Source organism: Aquila chrysaetos, chromosome 15 (assembly GCF_900496995.4).
Source record: "Aquila chrysaetos chrysaetos chromosome 15, bAquChr1.4, whole genome shotgun sequence".
Taxonomy (NCBI): Eukaryota; Metazoa; Chordata; class Aves; order Accipitriformes; family Accipitridae; genus Aquila; species Aquila chrysaetos.
This window is the reverse complement of record NC_044018.1, coordinates 29107924-29127612: the sequence shown is the minus strand read 5'-3', so window position 1 is coordinate 29127612 and position 19689 is coordinate 29107924. Positions and strand designations below refer to the sequence as shown.

At 40.6% G+C, this 19689-nt stretch overlaps 1 protein-coding gene across 12 annotated transcripts in view; it reads left to right on the top strand.

Moving 5' to 3' along the window:
* DIP2B (disco interacting protein 2 homolog B) overlaps nt 1-19627 on the top strand; it is a 70328-nt gene extending 50701 nt beyond the window's left edge. For 7 of the 12 annotated variants that reach the window (XM_041128786.1, XM_030037188.2, XM_030037181.2 and 4 more), the window contains 26 exons: nt 136-200; nt 474-567; nt 747-866; nt 1662-1776; nt 2403-2542; nt 2756-2892; nt 3211-3291; nt 3774-3901; nt 4683-4797; nt 5783-5984; nt 6393-6502; nt 6641-6721; nt 6955-7050; nt 7296-7419; nt 8461-8582; nt 9195-9306; nt 9780-9889; nt 10520-10650; nt 11235-11403; nt 12417-12587; nt 13116-13177; nt 13303-13360; nt 13981-14055; nt 14668-14845; nt 15036-15159; nt 15644-19627. In XM_041128786.1, coding sequence (XP_040984720.1) covers nt 136-200; nt 474-567; nt 747-866; nt 1662-1776; nt 2403-2542; nt 2756-2892; nt 3211-3291; nt 3774-3901; nt 4683-4797; nt 5783-5984; nt 6393-6502; nt 6641-6721; nt 6955-7050; nt 7296-7419; nt 8461-8582; nt 9195-9306; nt 9780-9889; nt 10520-10650; nt 11235-11403; nt 12417-12587; nt 13116-13177; nt 13303-13360; nt 13981-14055; nt 14668-14845; nt 15036-15159; nt 15644-15896 — 3173 coding nt within the window. In that variant the 3' untranslated portion in view covers nt 15897-19627. Of the gene's footprint in view, nt 1-135; nt 201-473; nt 568-746; nt 867-1661; nt 1777-2402; nt 2543-2755; nt 2893-3210; nt 3292-3773; nt 3902-4682; nt 4798-5782; nt 5985-6392; nt 6503-6640; nt 6722-6954; nt 7051-7295; nt 7420-8460; nt 8583-9179; nt 9307-9779; nt 9890-10519; nt 10651-11234; nt 11404-12416; nt 12588-13115; nt 13178-13302; nt 13361-13980; nt 14056-14667; nt 14846-15035; nt 15160-15643 lie in introns of those variants that run through there. The other 5 variants (XM_030037184.2, XM_030037183.2, XR_005934012.1 and 2 more) reach the window with 4 other exon arrangements.
* Nucleotides 19628-19689: the final 62 nt, after the last annotated feature.

Sequence of the window (19689 nt, the reverse complement as noted above, 5' to 3'; positions counted from 1 at the left end):
TGCTCTATGTGTACCTCTTGGAGCAGATCTGACAGATTCAAATGACAGTTTCAAACGTATGCAGGTTATAGCATAAATAATGGTCACAGCTGTCCTGGAACATTTCATTTCAAAACTACAACTTTCTTCTCCCAGGTGAAACGATAGTGAATGTTTTGGATTTTAAGAAGGATGCAGGGTTGTGGCATGGCATTCTAACGGTGAGTTGAACCTGTAAAGACTTTCTGAAGCATTTCATAACTCTTTATAATTGCAGCATTTGAGGACATGGTTGAGGACCATTACCTATTAAGTCAACCATTTCTCTCCCTGCTAGATCTGCAGTTGTCTGGAGGAAGTGTGGAATCATCCTCAGTAAACTTATGTGAATTCATGGTGGGGTAGGAGTTGACGGGGAGTGAGGGTGACTCCTGTTTCTGCTTCATAATGGGTTTTGTGAGCCCTTTTCTAAAAATCTTTTTTCTGCTTTTCAGAATGTAATGAACAAACTGCATACTGTCAGTGTGCCCTATTCTGTGATGAAAACCTGTCCGCTGTCATGGGTGCAGAGAGTTCATGCCCACAAAGGTAACTGTGGGCTTTAGCTTGAAGTTCTCAGGATAAATGAGCACGGGGCAATTAATTGAGGCTTGCTTGCTTTTGTGAGAATTTTCTCCTTTAGGAGTGTTGGAGTGTGTATTCATATGAAGATGACTCATGGAAAGCTTTTATTTGTCCTTATATGGTTTTTCTGTGTTGGTTTGCAGCAAAAGTTGCTTTAGTCAAGTGTCGAGACTTGCACTGGGCCATGATGGCCCATCGAGACCAAAGAGACGTCAGTTTGAGTTCTCTACGCATGCTGATTGTAACTGATGGTGCAAATCCTTGTGAGTATGCGCATCCTGCTGTTTTCAGGAGAGGGTTCTCAGCTAGTTGTCTCACAGGCTCAAGCTTAGCTCCATTTGTAGATACTTCCGAGAAGATTTCAGTTAGGGCAGCTGTCTAGTAACACAGAGCTGTGGATTGTGGTACTTGAGCACCAGGGCAAGGAGTTTTCTGTGCTTTCATCCTTTGAGTATGAGTTGTGAAAGATACTGCAAAGTAAGAAACGGGAGAGTTGAATGGGGAGCTCTTGTGTGTAAAACAGAAATCTGGTTGACACAGTGAGATTAGTTTTAAATTGCTAACAGGGGATAAGGTAAAGGCTTTTAAGAAGAACTTTGGAGGGGAAAAAATCCCCAGAAAAATCTGCAAGGAATGCTGTTAGTGAAAAGGCTTAAAGAATGTTTGTCTAGATGGCACCAACTGGAAGGGATACTTGGAATACCATTAGACCTGTTTTGATTATGCACACTGCATGGAAACAGACCCTACACACACTAATTTTTGGAGGTTTGGAAAGTATTTTAAGCCTATTGTACCGTGAGCATGTAACAATTCTGAAGCAAACCAGGGGAGAAAAGCAGACTTGTTCAAGAGAATATGCCTGTTCCCAAGTCACATTTAGTAGGCACTTAAGCTCCTTCGTGGCTGCTGTCTTGGAAGATGCTACCTGGAGTTTTTAGAAGTGATACGGTATATATACTCTGCAAATACACTGCACTTATTCCTAGGTTATTTTACAGACAATTTTAAAAATGAAATTATGTAAAGTCATAGTGGCATATTTTCTTTCTTTCCAGGGTCTGTTTCCTCATGTGATGCCTTCCTGAGCTTGTTTCAGAGCCATGGGCTTAAACCAGAGGCAATTTGTCCATGTGCCACATCTCCAGAAGCAATGACTATTGCAATACGGAGGTAATGGCCATACAGCATTGCAGTCTATTTGCTAGATTAAGTGATCCAGGCTGAAGTTTGTTCACACATCAGTTGGTCATAGTGGACTTAAGCATGTAATAAGCTCCGCTGACATTTACTGTGCATGCTCAGGTATTCAAGTTGTTAAACATTTCTCCTAAGATACGAGTGCTTTTTTTTTCCTTTAAGATGTGTGACAGCTCAACAGTGCCTGCAAGAACTGTGCACTGCTTTTTCTTACTCTTGATTTACACAGATAGTGTGGTATTCTTGAATCTGAGATTAAATTTGGTATCACTTTGGACAGTCATTTTCATAGGCTGTTTCTGTCCATTGCTGCCTTCTGTAATAAATAGCCCTGTAACCGTCTGGCCTGGGAGCTAGTGTTTAACATGGGGTAAGCTGAAGAGCTGGAGGAAGAGTTGCACTTGCCCAAGAATACAGTTTCTTATTGATCAATGTGGCTCTTCTGGGAGGCAGTCTCTATTGTCATCTCACAGTTTTAAATTTTTTGTGCAAAGAAAAGACACTGAAATATGCATATTTCTGTTGCTGCGATATCTTCATCTGAGTCTAATAATAGCCTGTATGCCTGATTTAGTGTATTCTTTTTGTGTCCTTCAAAGGCCTGGGGTCCCTGGGGCACCTTTGCCTGGAAGAGCCATCCTGTCCATGAACGGGCTGAGTTTTGGTGTGATTCGTGTCAACACTGAAGACAAAAACTCTGCTCTCACTGTCCAGGATGTTGGCCATGTGATGCCAGGAGGTAAAAATGTGTCTCCTATAAGACCTTTTTGTGAATGGTCTGGAAAGTTTTAGAAAAAGAACCAGGAAATGTTCTCTCCCGTGTTCACCCTCAGCATTGGGGGAGGTTAGGCAGTCCCCATACTGTGCTGTCATATCTGTCACAGTTAAATGTGTCAGTTCTTGTACAAGGCAAATCTTGGGGACTATTTTAACAATGCGTAATTTGTCCTAGGAATGATGTGTATAGTGAAACCTGATGGACCACCTCAGCTCTGTAAAACAGATGAGATTGGTGAGATCTGTGTTAGCTCCAGAGCAGGAGGAATGATGTATTACGGGTTGGCAGGGGTGACAAAGAATACATTTGAGGTATGTATAGTAGAATGCGTCTTTCTTTCCCCGTTTTCTGTGTAGAACTGATAGCCTTGTATAATCTCTTGGTTTTGTAACTTAAGTGTTAATGTTGTTTTTTAAAAAGATACCCTGAAAAACTCCTTACAGTTAGAAGTATTCAGCATTCCCCTTTCATAAAGATCTCCCACACTGCTAAAACGATGACTGTACCAAGAATTCTCTCCCCTTCTCCTCATCACTTCACTCGCATGTAGTGCAATTCTTGATGTGAGGAATGTTTTTCTATCCTCAGGCAAATCCACTTTGCCTCCAATGTCCTCCCTTCTGTTGCAGGTTATCCCTGTGAATTCAGCTGGCTCTCCAGTGGGTGATGTGCCATTTGTCCGTTCTGGCTTGCTGGGTTTTGTTGGACCTGTACGTAATAGGTTTTTGAGCTTGCATTGCTGTATTCTTTTGTTTGTGCTAGTAGCCTTCAATATTTAAAAGAAAAGCATTTGGGTACAGAAGTATGTGTAAGGATAGCTTGCTGTCGATAAGGTAGTTGAGAGTTAATGGGTTTGCCTGAGCCAGTAGGAACCCTTGCTTTTCCAGCATGTTGTCATTACAGTGCCTTACTGCGTTGCTCGTTACATTTTGAGATTGCCAATTCTTCTAAAACCAAGTGTAAGAAGCTTTTTGTATGGCAGTTCTGCTATGCGTGCTGGAGTGTCTTGTCTCACTGAGTGGCTAGGATGCTTCTCCTGGTTTCGTCATAAATGACGTAATTCAAAGAGAAAGAAAACATCTTTTATACAAATTCCATTGATCTAGCTATAGTTATGAAATACGCAAGTCATCAAAGACATTTGAATATCTGCTTTATGTAAGTAACTCACAGATACCTTTTTATCTTTCAGGGCAGTTTGGTGTTTGTGGTTGGAAAAATGGATGGATTGCTGACAGTTAGCGGACGTAGACATAATGCCGATGACATTGTAGCAACTGGATTGGCAGTAGAGTCAATAAAAACAGTTTACAGAGGAAGGTTAGCAAAATAATCCTTGCCCCTCCCCATAAGTTTCTGCATGTAATATAGTGAAACAGGATCTTTAGTATGATCTTCGATTTCTCTTCAGTAACTGGTTTGTTTGTGTAGCTGAGTTCCAGTAAATATGGTTTTGGTTTAGACAGTAATTGGCCTGATCCTGCCCAACACAGGTCTGTTTTCCCCACTGTCTGTCTGTCTTTTCATCAAGTCTGTGTACTTTAGGGGAAGGAATCAAGTAACAAGATAAGTCAGCCACATGGAGGATTTAATTCTGTGTCTCTATAGAATTTACTTTCAAGCCTCTGTAGTACTTAGCTGCTGGCTGATGCTCTGCAGCAAGGAAGAGTTTCATTAATGTCCAAAGATACTTAATTTTATTTAGCAGTTGTGGACATATTTTTCTAGATCCTCAGGCAGGGTTGGAGTTCATGTCTCTAAGACTTAACAGGAGATTTTAAGCCACCCAACATCATATAGATACTTTTAAAGCTTTTATTGCATTGGTGATTTGCCACAGGTTGGAACAGAAATGTGATAGCAGGTTGAGAGGACAGGGGACTATGCTATGTAGAAATTTCATCAGAAGGTGGAATTAATTCCTTACGTATTCACAAAGTCTTTCCTTTTTGACTCAATTTTAATTGTCTAATGTTTTTTCTCTATCTTTGCCCCATGGGGGTTTTTTTATGAGTTCTGTCTTTAGTCTGTTTCCTTGGCTTCCTATTCCCAAGGAGTAAAACTGGAATTTGTGCCAATATGGCTGTCCCCTTTTCCTTAGGATTGCTGTGTTCTCAGTATCTGTCTTCTATGACGAGAGGATTGTGGTGGTTGCAGAGCAGAGGCCAGATGCCTCTGAAGAGGACAGTTTTCAGTGGATGAGCCGAGTGTTGCAGGTAAGCCCACTTACGTAGGTGGACGAGGTGAGTTTGTGCAGTTTTTCAGTGTGTGGGCAGATCAGAGGCCATCAGCATGCCCCAGATGGAAAGAGCACAGGCTCATGATCCCTCTTGGCACAAGGTATTTTTACAGGGTCACAAGCTGGGTACATCTGCTGCGTACAAGCTGTTCTGTTGTGTCCTGAAGGTCCTCGGAAAGCGGCTGCAACACTGAGTAGTGTAGGCTCTGACAAAGTGGTCAGCATTATGCTAGCAAGATGACTGTGTAAAGAAACACAGTTGCCTGTCAGCACTGCAAAGCAGACCCGGTGCTCAAGCTTAGGAGCTCTGCCTTTAGTCTTGGACCATGCTGGTGCTCAAAATTATGCTTTAAAGCCGCCCTTATCTTTGGAGTTGCATTTTCAGCAGGGAGACAGTAAGCAGAGAAAGGTTAAAACAGCTGAATGAGTGTAGTCCTAAGAAAGTAGAATGAGTAGAAAATACTTTCCTTGAGAGCTACCTGCATTGCGTGTATGTCATTCCTTGGAATGATGTTTCAGGTTGTGACGTATGCAAACTGGGGAGAAAAATCAGGGAAGTATCTGGTGGTCTGAATAAACGTATTAGATGCCTAAATGCTGAGGTGGACAAAAGGGAACAGAGTGTGATGGTTCAGAGGAGACAGATGGATAAAACCCTAAGATCAAAATCATACGATTCATCAAGCAACTGTGTATGTTTTGGGATTTTGGTTATGAAAGATTTAAAAATGGATTTCTTGTATATGAAATGGACTATAAAGGCAGGGATGCTAACAAGCACTGAACTCTTACCATAGGGCTTGCTGATGTTACAGAGGTGAAATGGAACGATATTGACTGACTTGCTCCTCCAGTACTTTATAAATGCAGGGATTTGTCTTGCAGTATGTCAGTCCAGCCAGTAACGGTAGACTGTCTTCAGTAGTACCAAGAGTTCAAGTGACCATCTTTCCTTTCTCTAGGCAATTGACAGCATTCACCAAGTGGGTGTATACTGCCTTGCTCTTGTGCCAGCCAATACATTGCCAAAAACTCCATTGGGAGGGATCCATATCTCTCAAACTAAACAGCACTTTCTGGAGGGCTCTCTGCATCCCTGCAACATCCTCATGTGCCCGCACACGTGTGTGACAAACTTGCCAAAACCCAGGCAGAAACAACCAGGTAACATGAACCCCTTTTGTTTAATGTTAGTAAACTGAAGTTCACTACCTCAGACCTATGAACCTGAGTGATGCCTCTGACACTGAGAGTCCTTCTTGCTGGGGATCAGAGCTTGTCTTGTGGCCCGTGGCTGAGGTGTGTTTGAGGCCTCTCTTTGCATGTGTCAGTCAGGAATTTTGATTCCTACCTTTGAACTCATTGGGATTCTCTCTACTGATGAATTGGAGACGAGCCTTCTGAACTCCGTCAGTGAGCTTTCATTGCCTCTCTTCTTGCATTCATGCCCAGGAGCAGTAGGATCCTACAGAGAATCTTTGTACCTTTGCTTTCCTGCAGATTGTAGTCTAGGCAGCTCCTTCCCCTTTGCATTAAAAATCCACATTTCATGTGGCTGTTCTTTATCAACAGGCGTTGGCCCTGCCTCTGTGATGGTGGGGAACCTGGTTGCTGGGAAGCGTATTGCTCAAGCCTCTGGAAGAGATCTTGGTCAAATAGAAGACAATGATTTAGTTAAAAAGGTAAATCAGTGTTTGTTACAGCTAGAGAAGGGGAAAGAATTTACCTTACAGCTGAATGCAAAGCAGCAATGTGAAGCACTTAAAGTACTGCCTCTGAAGTAGAAGCACTAGTGTTTAATTACTGCCTCTCTGTTTCAGCACCAGTTCCTGACAGAGGTATTACAGTGGAGAGCTCAAGCAACTCCTGACCACCCACTATTCCTTTTATTAAATGCCAAGGTACAGTCAGTGCTGAGCTGTTGTTTTTTTAAGGTCCACAGCATGTTATTCAGCGCAAGTTTGAGACTGTCTTTAAAATCTTTTGCCCACTCCAGTGTCCTATATTTAGTCTCTGTATTGGATTTTGCCCATAGATTTGTAACTTAAAATTTGAACCTTTGAACCTATAGGTCACTTCATCTAATTGACTGTCATGGTTCAATGCTTCATTTTAAAACTGAGCGTGTTTGTAGGTCCCACTGGTTCCTGTATCATTTAATGGTGTATCCCTGTTGAGTATATTCTGGCAAGGTTCTGGTGCAAGAAGACCTGAACTGACTCCCTGGAAGGTAGAATTTTCTAGAGCAGATCTAACTCCATCTCTTATCTTTTTGATATTGTAGTGGATAATTGGCTCAATGAATGCCAGCAGCCTATAGGTATAGATAACTAGTAGCTATAGACTGACGCTAGCAAGCAAGTTGGGGTTTTTTTTGGTTTGGGATTTTTTTTTGGTTTTTTTTTTGCAGCGGCCATTTTACTGACATGTGTGTTGTGCCAGGCCCTGTTTAGAACATTTTTGTCTCCTTTCAAGGGAACCACTGTGTGCACAGCCACCTGCCTTCAGTTGCACAAAAAGGCTGAGAGAATTGCATCAGTTCTGTGTGACAAAGGACATCTCAATGCAGGAGACAATGTGGTGCTTCTTTATCCTCCTGGTAAGCAAGTTTTAATAATGACTGCATCCCACTGTACAAATGCAGCATGGTCTGTCTTTGAAATCTCATTGCAATCTGGAAGTATAGGAGAGATCATTGAAACAGCGATGCCTTAAGGACTACATAACTCACTGATCTAGTTTTGACTCCGGAGAGGGCTGTCCTAATGTCTTGCAATTGCAGTATCAGGACTCAAACTTTGTTTCTCTAGAGTTTTGGAAAAGCCAATTTGTACCTTCTTACTGCTGGCTAGATCTTGCTGTGTCATCAAAGACTTCTGTGGTTATCAAAGATCCTCTGGTATGATATTTTCACTACAAGGTTATTAGAAATTTGTGACCGCACTGCATGTGCTTGAGAATTGTGCTAGTCACCCTCCCAGAGACTCCTCAGCTCCTGGTCTACGCAGATCTTGTTTGTCCGAAGTCACGTTGCCAGTTGGCAGCTTTTCATCCAGGGAGAGCATGTAGTTTGCTATGAGAAATGGCAGGGTGGCTTCTGGTAGAGACTGGTGCCATCGCCTTCAGCTGTGCAGAAAATGGGCACTTTCTCCGAGGCTGTTGGGTGCCTTTTCTACAGCAGTAGACTGGGAACAGTGGGAAGTGCAGTCTTGCCTGCTGTGGCCAGTAGCACACAGCTTTATCACTTGGCATAAGATGCTCACTGCTAGTGAGAGGTGTTCTCTGGCGTGCGTACTTCTTGCCCTGCCAGACAATTCTGTTTGTCCTGACTGACTTTTGAGTCATTTGGCACTTGGGACGTTCTTTTCCTGTAAGATGGATACGGTTTTCTGTGTGGTCAGTCTTCTCTACTTTCCCAGTCCCCTATCCCAAGCTTTCTTAGCTTCCTTGTTGTTTTCCCTGCGGTGTTTGGACTGCTTATGTTGCACATCTGTGCTGTGGAAGTGACTAGTGTGTGTACTTTCCTCTAACGGAAATTGTAACCGATGCTTGGCAAAAAAGTACTTGGGGGGGAAAGGCTGGTGTCACCAGGGTGTCCATCCACCAGTGTCCTACACTACAGCCTATCGTGTCCTTGCAGGCATTGAGCTAATCACCGCATTCTATGGCTGTTTGTATGCTGGCTGCATCCCTGTGACCGTGAGACCACCTCATGCTCAGAGCCTCGCTGCTACGCTGCCCACTGTGCGAATGATCGTGGAAGTGAGTAACGGGGCTGTAGCTGAGAGCATGGCTGGAGCACTGTTGCTTCAGCTTCTCAGACTTGAGTGGTTAACACAGCTGTCCACACTCTTATGCTGTTTACGTGACAGCAGTGACTGAAGCACATCTTATAACTGAGGGACAGTGGTTTTGTTCATAAAATGCAAGAGCCACCTGTCTTTATGTGGCAAGACGAATTGCTATAAAACAGGTGGTTTCTGAGAGATACTAACATGCGATGTTACTGCCTAAAATTTTGCACTGACGCTCCTTACTGCTGGGCAAGTGCAAATCCTGCTATTAGTTACTTTCCAAGCCCAGTAACCAGGAAAGGACCATGGCAGGAAAAGCTAGATGGAGACTGTGTAATGTTCTCACCTGCTCGAAAAGTCCTGACATGGTTATTTGCACTTTAGTCTGCATTTGGGGTTTCAGTGAAGGAAGAATAGAGAGCAGTGTGTTGCAAAAGCCAAAGAAATGAATGCAATTTTGCTGGGGGAAGCTGGCGACAGATGGTAAAATACACTCTCTGAACATCAAATCTTGCAATGACAGTGCCACTGGGACATGCTTTTGTCTTTCTTTTTTTTTGGTAAGTATTTATCTTTTTAGGTCAGCAAAGCTGCCTGTATTCTCACAACCCAGACCTTGATGAGACTACTGAAATCCAGAGAGGCAGCTGCTGCTGTAGATGTGAAAACCTGGCCAACCATCATTGACACAGGTGTGGTCCATGGGCTAAAAGACTTTTTGAAGTTCTGCGTAGGGGTTACCATTGACTTCCAAAGGGACTGTCCCACATTTTAGATGCTAACTTGGATGGCTCTTAAGAATTTGTTTGAATATTCAGAAAAACTATCCAAGATGTAAGTTAGGTCTGACCTTGTTTACTGACATCTCTTTGGCATTTGTTGGGCTATGTGTGGAAAGTAATTTTACTGAAAAGCCACGTTGCAGACAACTGTTAATTTCCTTAAGACAAGAGCGAGTTGGTCTTTTCTCCCTTTTCTTGAGAATAAATAACTTTCTACATGGGAACTTTGGCAAGAGTCTTGTCGTATAGTAGTCTGTCTCTTTTCGAAAGAGAATTAATAGAAAGCGTTATGGTCCATCTCGGCCTTTTTGAAAGTTGTGTTCTCCTTTCAAATACTAGTTCAGTAATCAAAAATTAACCATGTTTGTTCCTTTCTTGTACAGATGACTTGCCCAGGAAGCGGCTGTCTCAGATCTATAAGCCACCTACGTCTGAAATGTTAGCATATCTAGATTTTAGTGTTTCCACAACAGGCATGCTTACAGGAGTAAAGGTACAGTAAAATGTTTTCAGAAGGTGGGTTTTTTGGTGTCTTGTCTTTTGCTGATATTCTGAACCACCTCTCCCCTTGACCTCCACCTCCACCAAAGCTGGCTCTTGTAGCTTAAATAAAGACCATGCTTTTCTTCTGAGCTATGGATTTGCTGCAGACAATGTCGTGTGGCTAGCAAGACAGGCCTCCACAGTGGGCATCAGGAATTCTGCTGCTGCCTCCCACTGGAGAGCTGCCGGTTAGGAGAGCAGTAAGCAATGCGAGTAGCATAGCTGTGAGCTTCTGCTTTCCCCCCACCAAAAGCAGAACAGGAATGCAGTTGACAAAGAGGAGGATAAGAAACTAAAAAATTAAAACCTTAGACTGTCATTAATGACCGGCTGTGTTTGGAGTCTGAGATGCCTAAAGCTTTTAATCATTAGCTGTTGATATCGCTATTTCTGGTTTACAATGGCTCAGGGAGTTCTGCAATGCTCTGCCTCTGCTATGAAAGATAAGGGAAGAGAAAACATAGTTTCTGGAGAAGTGTTACGAAGGCAAACCTGTCTTTATTCTTATCCACCTGTCTTGAGAAGTCCTGTTTTGATGTCCTTGAATTTCAGCACAGTTTCTCTGTCTCTTGTGTTGCAGATGTCCCACGCAGCAGTGAGTGGCCTTTGCAGGGCAATCAAGCTTCAATGTGAGCTCTACTCCTCTCGGCAGATTGCAATTTGTCTTGACCCCTATTGTGGACTAGGTTTTGTGCTCTGGTGCCTTTGCAGGTATGACTTTTGAGGGGAAAAAGGAAAAGATTAACTCTTGGCTGGTTATAAATGGGAAATGGCAGTCCACATCTTTATCTGGTGTAATTACAGACAGATTATGTTGACATTACCAAAATGACTGTTTTTCTGTAAGGGGAGAATTGGTCATTGAACTGACAATAATATGTTCCCTTTTCCTGGAGATTAGCAAGATGTTATCCTATCTTGATTATGCGTTTTTGTGCTGCCAAATATTACTGGCTCCAAAACGTTTCTCTTGCCTTTCTTCCTTGATTATATGTTGCAGTAAGGGAGTTCTCGTTCTGTAAACTGTGTGGTTGAGCCAGTTCTCTTCCTTCACTCTGACAGTGTGTGTGCACATTTGTGTGTGTATAAATTGTTATTCTTGTACAGTAAGCTGTATTTTTAAAACAATGTTGCTACAGAAGGTGGGCATTGGAGCTATTATCAGTTTGCCTCAGATGCAGTCCCACAACCTGCTTTTGGCCTAGCAGGAATGTAACACGAAAATACAGTAAATATTAATTTAAAGATAACTACATGCTACACAAAAATATTTTCTTCCTTAATGTTCTTCACAGTGTGTATTCTGGACACCAGTCAATATTAATTCCTCCTATGGAGCTGGAATCCAATCTTTTTCTCTGGTTATCTACTGTCAGCCAGTATAAAATAAGGGACACTTTCTGTTCCTATTCAGTCATGGAACTGTGCACAAAGGGACTTGGAAACCAAGTCGAAATGTTAAAGGTAAGAAATGTTTCCTGAACGTTATGTTACATAATGGTAGTAAAGCAAAGCAATATGATTGTTAAATACAGCAGTTTTCCTATTGCACAAGTCTCCAGTCCACAGCTTGCTCAAAAAGCAAAAGCAACAAAAAATGTTTGCAGCCCCAAGAAATTAAAAGGATGGAAATTGAGTAGGGTGTCGGTAGCAGGTTGCCAGTGAGTGTCAGGGACTGCTGGGCAAACCCTAAGGAGAGGATGCCAGCAGCAGAATGCTATGCAGAAGAATTGCTTATATAACAGTCTGCAGTGAAGGCTCAGACCAGCACATGATGTAAAGCACACGTTAGGCAATTTGCTAAATAGAGGTGTTTTCTCCTTGGAGATGAGAGGAAGGAAAAAAAATAGCTACAATAAAATGCTTGAGGTGGCTTTTTGCATGGGGTTTACTGAAATAGTGTACTCAATCTGTGAGATAAAGGATCAGTCTTGTTCTGTTGGTGGCATAGAGTTCTGAAGGTGTCTGCTTTGGGGTGTGTCACCAGTTAAACAGCATAATGCACAGATTTGAACAACTGGCTAGTGCTGTTCAGTGCATTTATGATCATGTCCAGAAATAATAATGGATTCTGGTCCCAGTTTTGTTGAAGACTCAGTGTAATCCCAGTAAATGGCTTTACTCTCACTTGGTTTGCTTTCCATCTATATAAATAGTGAATAACAGATGTAATCTTAGCTGAAAAGCACTGCAGAAGCATGTGATGCTATATTCTGTAGCAGAGGAAGAAGCACTGTTAATGCATATTTTGTTGTAGCAGTATTTCTAGGCTCTGGTCAGACATGTTTTATAATTACACGCAGAAGGTGAAAAGAGGAAATAACTTGAACAAAAGAACAGGGTTTGTCCTGCATTTCCCGAGTAATTTCCAGGGATAAAAAGCAAATGTCACTTCTTGTGAGGGGCCAGATCTTGGTGCAGTGTGGCAGAGGTAATTAACACATACAGTCCTTTGCACTCATTTGTGGTTTTGACAGGCACGAGGAATTAACCTGTCCTGTGTCCGGACTTGTGTGGTAGTTGCAGAGGAACGGCCACGAGTTTCTCTCACTCATTCCTTCTCCAAGCTCTTCAAAGACATTGGCCTGTCGCCTCGTGCTGTAAGCACCACGTTTGGATCGAGAGTCAACGTTGCTATCTGTTTACAGGTAACGTGAGTGCTTTCTAGTGCAGGTGGTGTCACTGGCATCGGATTTCCAGATTCAGTTGTATTCTGAATCAGCAAGCTTCCTAATCTGCACATGCTTCTGCCCAACATCTGCTTTGTAGAGAACAGCTGGCACAAGATTTAAGCAGCTTCTTTTGTTTTTAACTGCCAGATTCTATCACAGATGCTCAAAACAACTGAAACATGACATTAGAGAACTGTTTATTTCCATGTAAACAATGACTAGTTGCACTAGTTGCCCCAGGGCTGATAGCTGAGAGTGCCTGGGCTGTCTCCATAGCAGCTCTCCCCTCCCCAAAGATGCATCCCACACTGGTGTTACACTCGGCTTGGAGAGAAAATAGCCTGTTTACTGAAGTGTTTCCTTAGTGCGACAGCAAATGTGGGGAAATGTGAATATGAATCTTGCTGCCAGTAAGAAACTCCTGGAAACATTTATGAGCTCAGGCAGAAACTACCCTGACTTCTGTAGATACGTTAATTTTTTTTTAAAATGTTAACCCTTCAGGGAACATCTGGGCCTGATCCCACCACGGTGTATGTAGATCTGAAATCCTTGAGACATGACAGGTACAGTAAGTTTACTTAAACTTCTTTAATAACTCTATATAAGATGTTGTAATGGTACTGAGCTATCACACCTCTCAGTAGATTTCAGCTCTTTTTTTTCCTGACAATGTTTTCTTTACCTTCAGAGTACGTCTAGTGGAAAGGGGAGCTCCACAAAGCCTGCTACTTTCAGAATCTGGGAAGGTAATTTCATGTTACTACCTAGAGGCATGGCACACAGCATCTGATGACCAGACTTTTTTTTTTATGCCCCTTATGATGTAGATGCGTAGCTAGGAAAGGTAGTCTTGTGGCACGGCATGGGAAGAGGTGACAGCTGGTTACACTGTTCCTCTGGAAAGTTAGTTTCATTTATAATAAAGCATCTGTTGATTTAGGAGCATGTTTTGCTGAAACAATTGGGAGAATTGGTTCTGTTTACAGTAAATGAACCATATCAAAAGTGTCTGCTGTCATATCCTTGAAATCAGCATGCGTCTGAGATTTACCGTAGCTCTTACTCCCTTCTTTAAATGGATTAACAAAAAAGATGTTTCCCAGTAGTTTTTAACATTGAATTCTTCAAAGTCGAGGTCTGTCAACATTTACAAGCCTAGAAAGCCTTGCTTATGTGGTTTGAGTCACAAAATACATTCATACAGTTAGCGTACTTCAGTGTACATGTCCTAGCATGTTTTATACCTGTTTCTAATTTCTGTGGGTGAAATCATGCCTTTCCGGAGGTAAATGAACAGCCTTTGTATTTCAGTTGTGCATGAAGATAATTCATATATGGATTACATATTCTTTCTTGTGATCTTTAGATTTTACCTGGAGTCAAAGTAGTCATTGTTAATCCTGAGACAAAAGGGCCTCTTGGAGATTCTCATCTTGGGGAGGTAAGCACAGATTTCGCTATTTGGGTAGCTTCTCCTGTTGTCTGCTTCTTAGGCTATATTGTCTCTGTTTGATTATGTAAGTTGCTGGGTGACAGTTTGTGAGTGGTAATACTTGCAGGCCTTTTTAAGCTGAATTCTTGCTGGAGTGTTCAGAATTTGGGTGTGTTATTTTACTGTCAAGTTTAAAGAAAAAGAAAGCCTACTAGAAAGGAAGGCTTACTCCACACTAATTCTTGCATACCTAGCTTCCAAATAATCTAATTTACATTTTGCTTTCCTTATCTTGATTACACACCAGTATATTTGATCTGTGTTGATAGATTATTATTAATTTTTGGACTTCATATGTTATAAAAATCTGCAGTTTATTTACTCAGTTAATCCTCAGCTTACAGTTATTAGGAGAGTAGATCTGCAAAATGCATTTTTAAGATTCTATAGGATATTTTGAGGTTTGAGCTAAGTGCAAAACATAAAGTGTTTGTATCTGGAATATCTTAGATAAAAAGAGAACCTTCTTATTACAGTTTATTACCTGCTTCATTTTAATACTCAACAGATGCTCTGGTTTTGTAGTGTGTGGATCTGACTGTTTTTCCACTTCCTGTACAGATTTGGGTTAATAGTCCACACACGGCCAGCGGCTACTATACTATCTATGACAATGAAACCCTTCAAGCTGATCATTTCAACACTCGTCTGAGCTTTGGTGATGCTGCTCAGACACTTTGGGCTCGGACTGGATACCTTGGTTTTGTTCGTCGGACAGAGCTCACAGCTGCCAGCGGAGGTATGGCAGAAATTAGTCTTTATCTTTTAAACGAAGATGAAGAGTTTTCTTTCGTACTATGCAGCGAATAAGTCCTGATCCATGTGTCTGGATACAAGAGACACTTTGTTTTATCTAAATTCCATTTATTGTCTGCCATTTTCTGCTTTCACAGTATGCATACACTTCATTTCCCATCTCTCCTCTCTAGAGCGCCATGATGCACTGTATGTTGTTGGAGCACTGGATGAAACTTTGGAACTGAGGGGACTGCGTTACCATCCAATTGATATTGAGACTTCTGTATCTCGAACACACAGAAGCATTGCTGAATGGTAAAACAGCTGTGAAAAATGAATTCATCCTAACCTAGCTGAAATGTAGCAATGTTTATGCAAAGATGTAGGGTTTAATAGAAAAAAATAGGCAAATTCAGATACTTTTTTGTGTTACCATCAGCAAGTAATGCACCTCATTTCCCATCTGTAGATCAGAATAATACTGGGCTGACTGACTCAATGTTTTCTCACAAGCTTTAATTCAAAATAGAAATGATGATTTCCTGCTTTGTGGTGTAAAGAACCATTTATATTTGAGTCAGTGAAAGCAGCATTTAGGTCATATGTCACACTAGGTAGTACTGAGATATGTTTGAACCGATCTTTGACACGTCGGGACTAGGTCTTCTTGGAGTTAGGTCGCTTGCAAACGCAGCCCAAAGCAGGTGGTAAATTCCATCTAAGGATAAAGAATCGTAAACTTTGGATCTTTGTTTTTGTGAAAATAACCTGGGTTTGTTTGGTTTTTTTCTTTTTTTAGTGCTGTATTCACATGGACCAACTTGCTCGTGGTTGTTGTGGAGCTGTGTGGCTGTGAACAGGAAGCCCTGGATTTAGTTCCTCTAGTTACAAACGTGGTCCTGGAAGAACATTATCTAATTGTGGGAGTGGTGGTGGTAGTGGATCCTGGAGTTATTCCTATCAATTCCAGAGGAGAGAAACAACGAATGCATCTCCGTGACAGTTTTCTAGCTGATCAGTTAGACCCCATATATGTAGCCTATAACATGTAACGTGTATGGGGGAAGTGATGTTCAGAAACTTTGCGGGACCACTAAATGACAAAGGGTGGCGATAGAAATGAAGCTGGTGAAAATTACTAATACTTGATATAAAGTTTGAGATTGCTGCCATATTCCCTTCATCTCACCCTGGGGTATTAAGATCACGTTAACTACCAACGGACAAAAGGAAATGTGGTAGACAATGGAAAACATTTGTAACAGTTTACTGAAATATTAGCTTTATAGAAAATGCAAAGTTGACAAGTGTGTGAGCCTCAAAATTCCTAAGGCCTTTACAGTAGTGTTACTTTTTTCACCTGTTGTACATATTTGTATTTTTATCTAATACTGTTTTAGGATTCTATAAGGGGAGGGTTTATTTAGTTAAGATAATAAACTATTAAGAAAAGGGTCATCAGAGTTCTGCAGTTCCCTACTATATAATGTACTTTGCATCTGTACTGTAGCTATTCATTCCATGGGATCACACAACTTATTTAAAATTGTGCCATGACCAAATCAATAACTTACGGAATCTAAGAGTTACTTATTCATATAGATATTTCTTGAATTTAAAAAGAATTTTGCCTATATTTTAAATATGTAAATATTATTATACATAATTCACTTAGATAGAAAATTAACTTGGATAATGATGACAGCTGAAGGTAGAAATGTTTAAGGACAAGTAACTTTTGTGGTCCTTAGCATAATTACATTTGGTTAGACAACTGATGTGAGATACACACATCTTTCACAAGTTTTCTTATTTCAGTATGTAGTCTTTTATTGCTGGCCAGAAGTGTGTCATAGCATGTAGAAACCTATGATTTTAGGGCACATCTTTCTCAAAGAGGCTGAATTTGAGCAGTAGCATGGAATTTGGTAGAAATCGCAGTGCAAGTCCAAAATGCGTAACTGAAATGATGCACCTGAGTGACAGCCTCTGCTTCCACCCTCTATGACACCTTGTGTTTAAAGGGAAAAAAAATTCCTTTAGATTGACACACAGTTAAATTCACTGCTTGTGCAATTCAGTCATCATTCTATTCAGTTCCCTCTTGGTAGAGCAAGAAATATTGTAAATAGGCTTTAATGTAAACTGGGAGGCAACAACTCAAGTTTTCCTCAAAGCATTGACTAGAAAGAATTAGATAATTCTGGATTTTAAGCTGAATGCCATTTTTCTTTTACAGGAGGAGGCACAAAAATGAGACTGAGCAATTCTGGTAAACACAACGTTAAATAACTTTGTGAAAATTAATATCCCAGCCTTCAAAATACTGTGTCAGTTTTCACCTTAGTAAATGTAAAGAAACAGAAGCCTTAGAGTAGTGGGTATAAGCTCTTACTGTTAGGAAGCAATTGCACACCGGACTGAGGGAGAGACGGTGTTTAAGCTTTGACCCAAAATTACCTTTCTTTCCTCTAATACTTAATCTTTTAAGAACAATTACATTCCTGTGGATGTTAAGAAAACATGATTTTGGAAGCAATGAAAACTGATACCAGATACTGCAACAGGGTTTTTTTGAGTCAAATGTGGTATGCAGCGTAAAGAAACTTGTTATTAAAGTGTTCCAGATTACCTCATTCAACAGTTTTTAAAAGGTTTATAGTATGAACTCTGAAGATCCTGTGGCAGTAATCAGAGCAGAACCCAGTGTATCTGTAAGCAAACCCCAGTTTTGTCCTTGAGAAACTCCTGATGTATTCTGTTAGTTCTTCGCTGAAGACAGGAGTATTAAAATTTAGATATGAAGTTCTGAGTGATATTTTTGAAAAACATTTGGTGGGGGAATAGAATTAGAAACTGGAAGTTATTATGGCAAGTCTAGACTTAAGAGTTCTTTGCAAACGTTTCAGTTTACAGATCCACACTTTTGAACAATTTCTTTTTTTGTATCTACCACAGTAGTAAGACAACACCACAGATGAAATTTTCATGGTATTGTGCTGCTGCCTGGGTGTGAAAGGTTGCTCTGTTAGCAGTAGGGATACTCTCTGGTTTCTTAAGATGTGTGTCCTAAAATCCCTGTGCATGAAGTCTTTAATATATTTAGTTTTAACAAATTGGCCACAAAGTGAGGAAAGTGACAGGCGTAACTGTGACTAATACAGTTGGTACTGCAACTTATTTAAGGTGTAAAGTGCACAAAAGTTGTTCTCCCTCTTCAGCCAGCAAAGTCTTCTTATTACGTGTTATGCATCACTTTATTTTTTATGTTTTCTCGCACAGCAAAGTGACTTGCAGTACAGCTTCACTTTATTGCCCATTTCAGAAAAAATTCTGATGGTCTCAGCCTTTTTCTTACTCAAATTAAAGCTTTAGTTAAATTGTTTCCAAATACTTTATTTGTCCATTGAAGTGGATTTTAAGTACAGTTCTAGGATTGTCTTTTATTTTTACTTGTGATTTTTCAGAAATAAAAAATTCATGCATTAATTTGATCAAAGATTCCCAGTATGTGACAGATTGACTTTCTGAAATGGCATTTTTTGAACGGCATACTGAATTATTTTAATTTTTTTTTCCTTGGTTTTTATTTGGCTAGGTATTGATAGTTTCTTACGGTTTGGGGTTTTATCTTGAAAGTTTACTGTGTACTCTTATCTTTATTCTGGCATGTTACGTTTCTCTGTGTTGGAGAACTGTAAGTTTACAGTCCTGCCCATAGAATGAGATAACATTCCATTCTTGATCGCCAGTAAGTGACATATAGCAGCTGGCCAGTTTTGACTTTATTGAATGCTTTTGTCCATGTTTGGCACAGTGAAAAGCAATGTACTGGAGAGGAGGAAGTATGGAGCTGTGAATCTGGAAACCCTGATTTCTAACTCCAGCTCTGCTAATGACTTGCCACGAGGCCTTCCACAGGTCATTTCACTCCTTCAGTTTCTTCCTCTGTAGATGAGGATATTATCTAATCCTTACAACATCCCTGTGAGGTAACTAACTGTACAGCACTAAGTGCTAAGTATTTTTCATTGCTAGCCTCTTTGAGGTTGGGGTCACTGATAAATGATTATTTGGGTGTCGTGGGAAGGCTGTCAAAAGATGTGACCGTTTTGCTTTACAACGGTTGCTTGGTATCTTTCCATACAAGAACAAACCGAGATACTTAACTTCAGAAAATTGGCAGGGCTACTCATGTTGCGTGCTCAGGTTCAGAGTCGGATGCTTTTCCGTAACTGCTGAATCAAGCATTGAGTCCCAAGAAGCAGACTCTCCATGCCAGTTTAACTTTGCAGCGTACCCAGTTGCAGAAGGCAAATTATTTCCTACTGTTGTCCATCAGATTCTAAGCTAACAGCTGCAGTGGAACTTAAAAAACTAGGAATTCTTAACACTTTGAACTAAAATATTTTGTATGTCTTACTGTCAATGAATATTCCCTAAGCAAAATATGTGGGTACAAGTAATTTCAAGTCCTGTTTTGTTAAAATTTGCACTGCATTTCTGATTTAAATACATGTAATTAAGATGTGTCATACTAACTGTCCTAAAAATAAGGTTGTAAAAACAAGATAAATTTTAGCCCTAGATGCAATTTTTCTTTAATTTCTGTCAACCTATTTACCATTGTCAAATTCAGCATTATGTAATTATGTATAAAGTTTTTATTTATTTAAAATTAGATTAGATATTCATTTTTAAATTTAACATCTGGCTGGACAGTGTTCCATTAACGCATTGATTGTGTTTCCTTTGTCTTGTGTTAATAAATATTGATGCCTGATTGCTTGCTTAGTTCTTCGTCTGCTGTTTCTGCGAAGGATTTTATTTATTTATTTATTTATT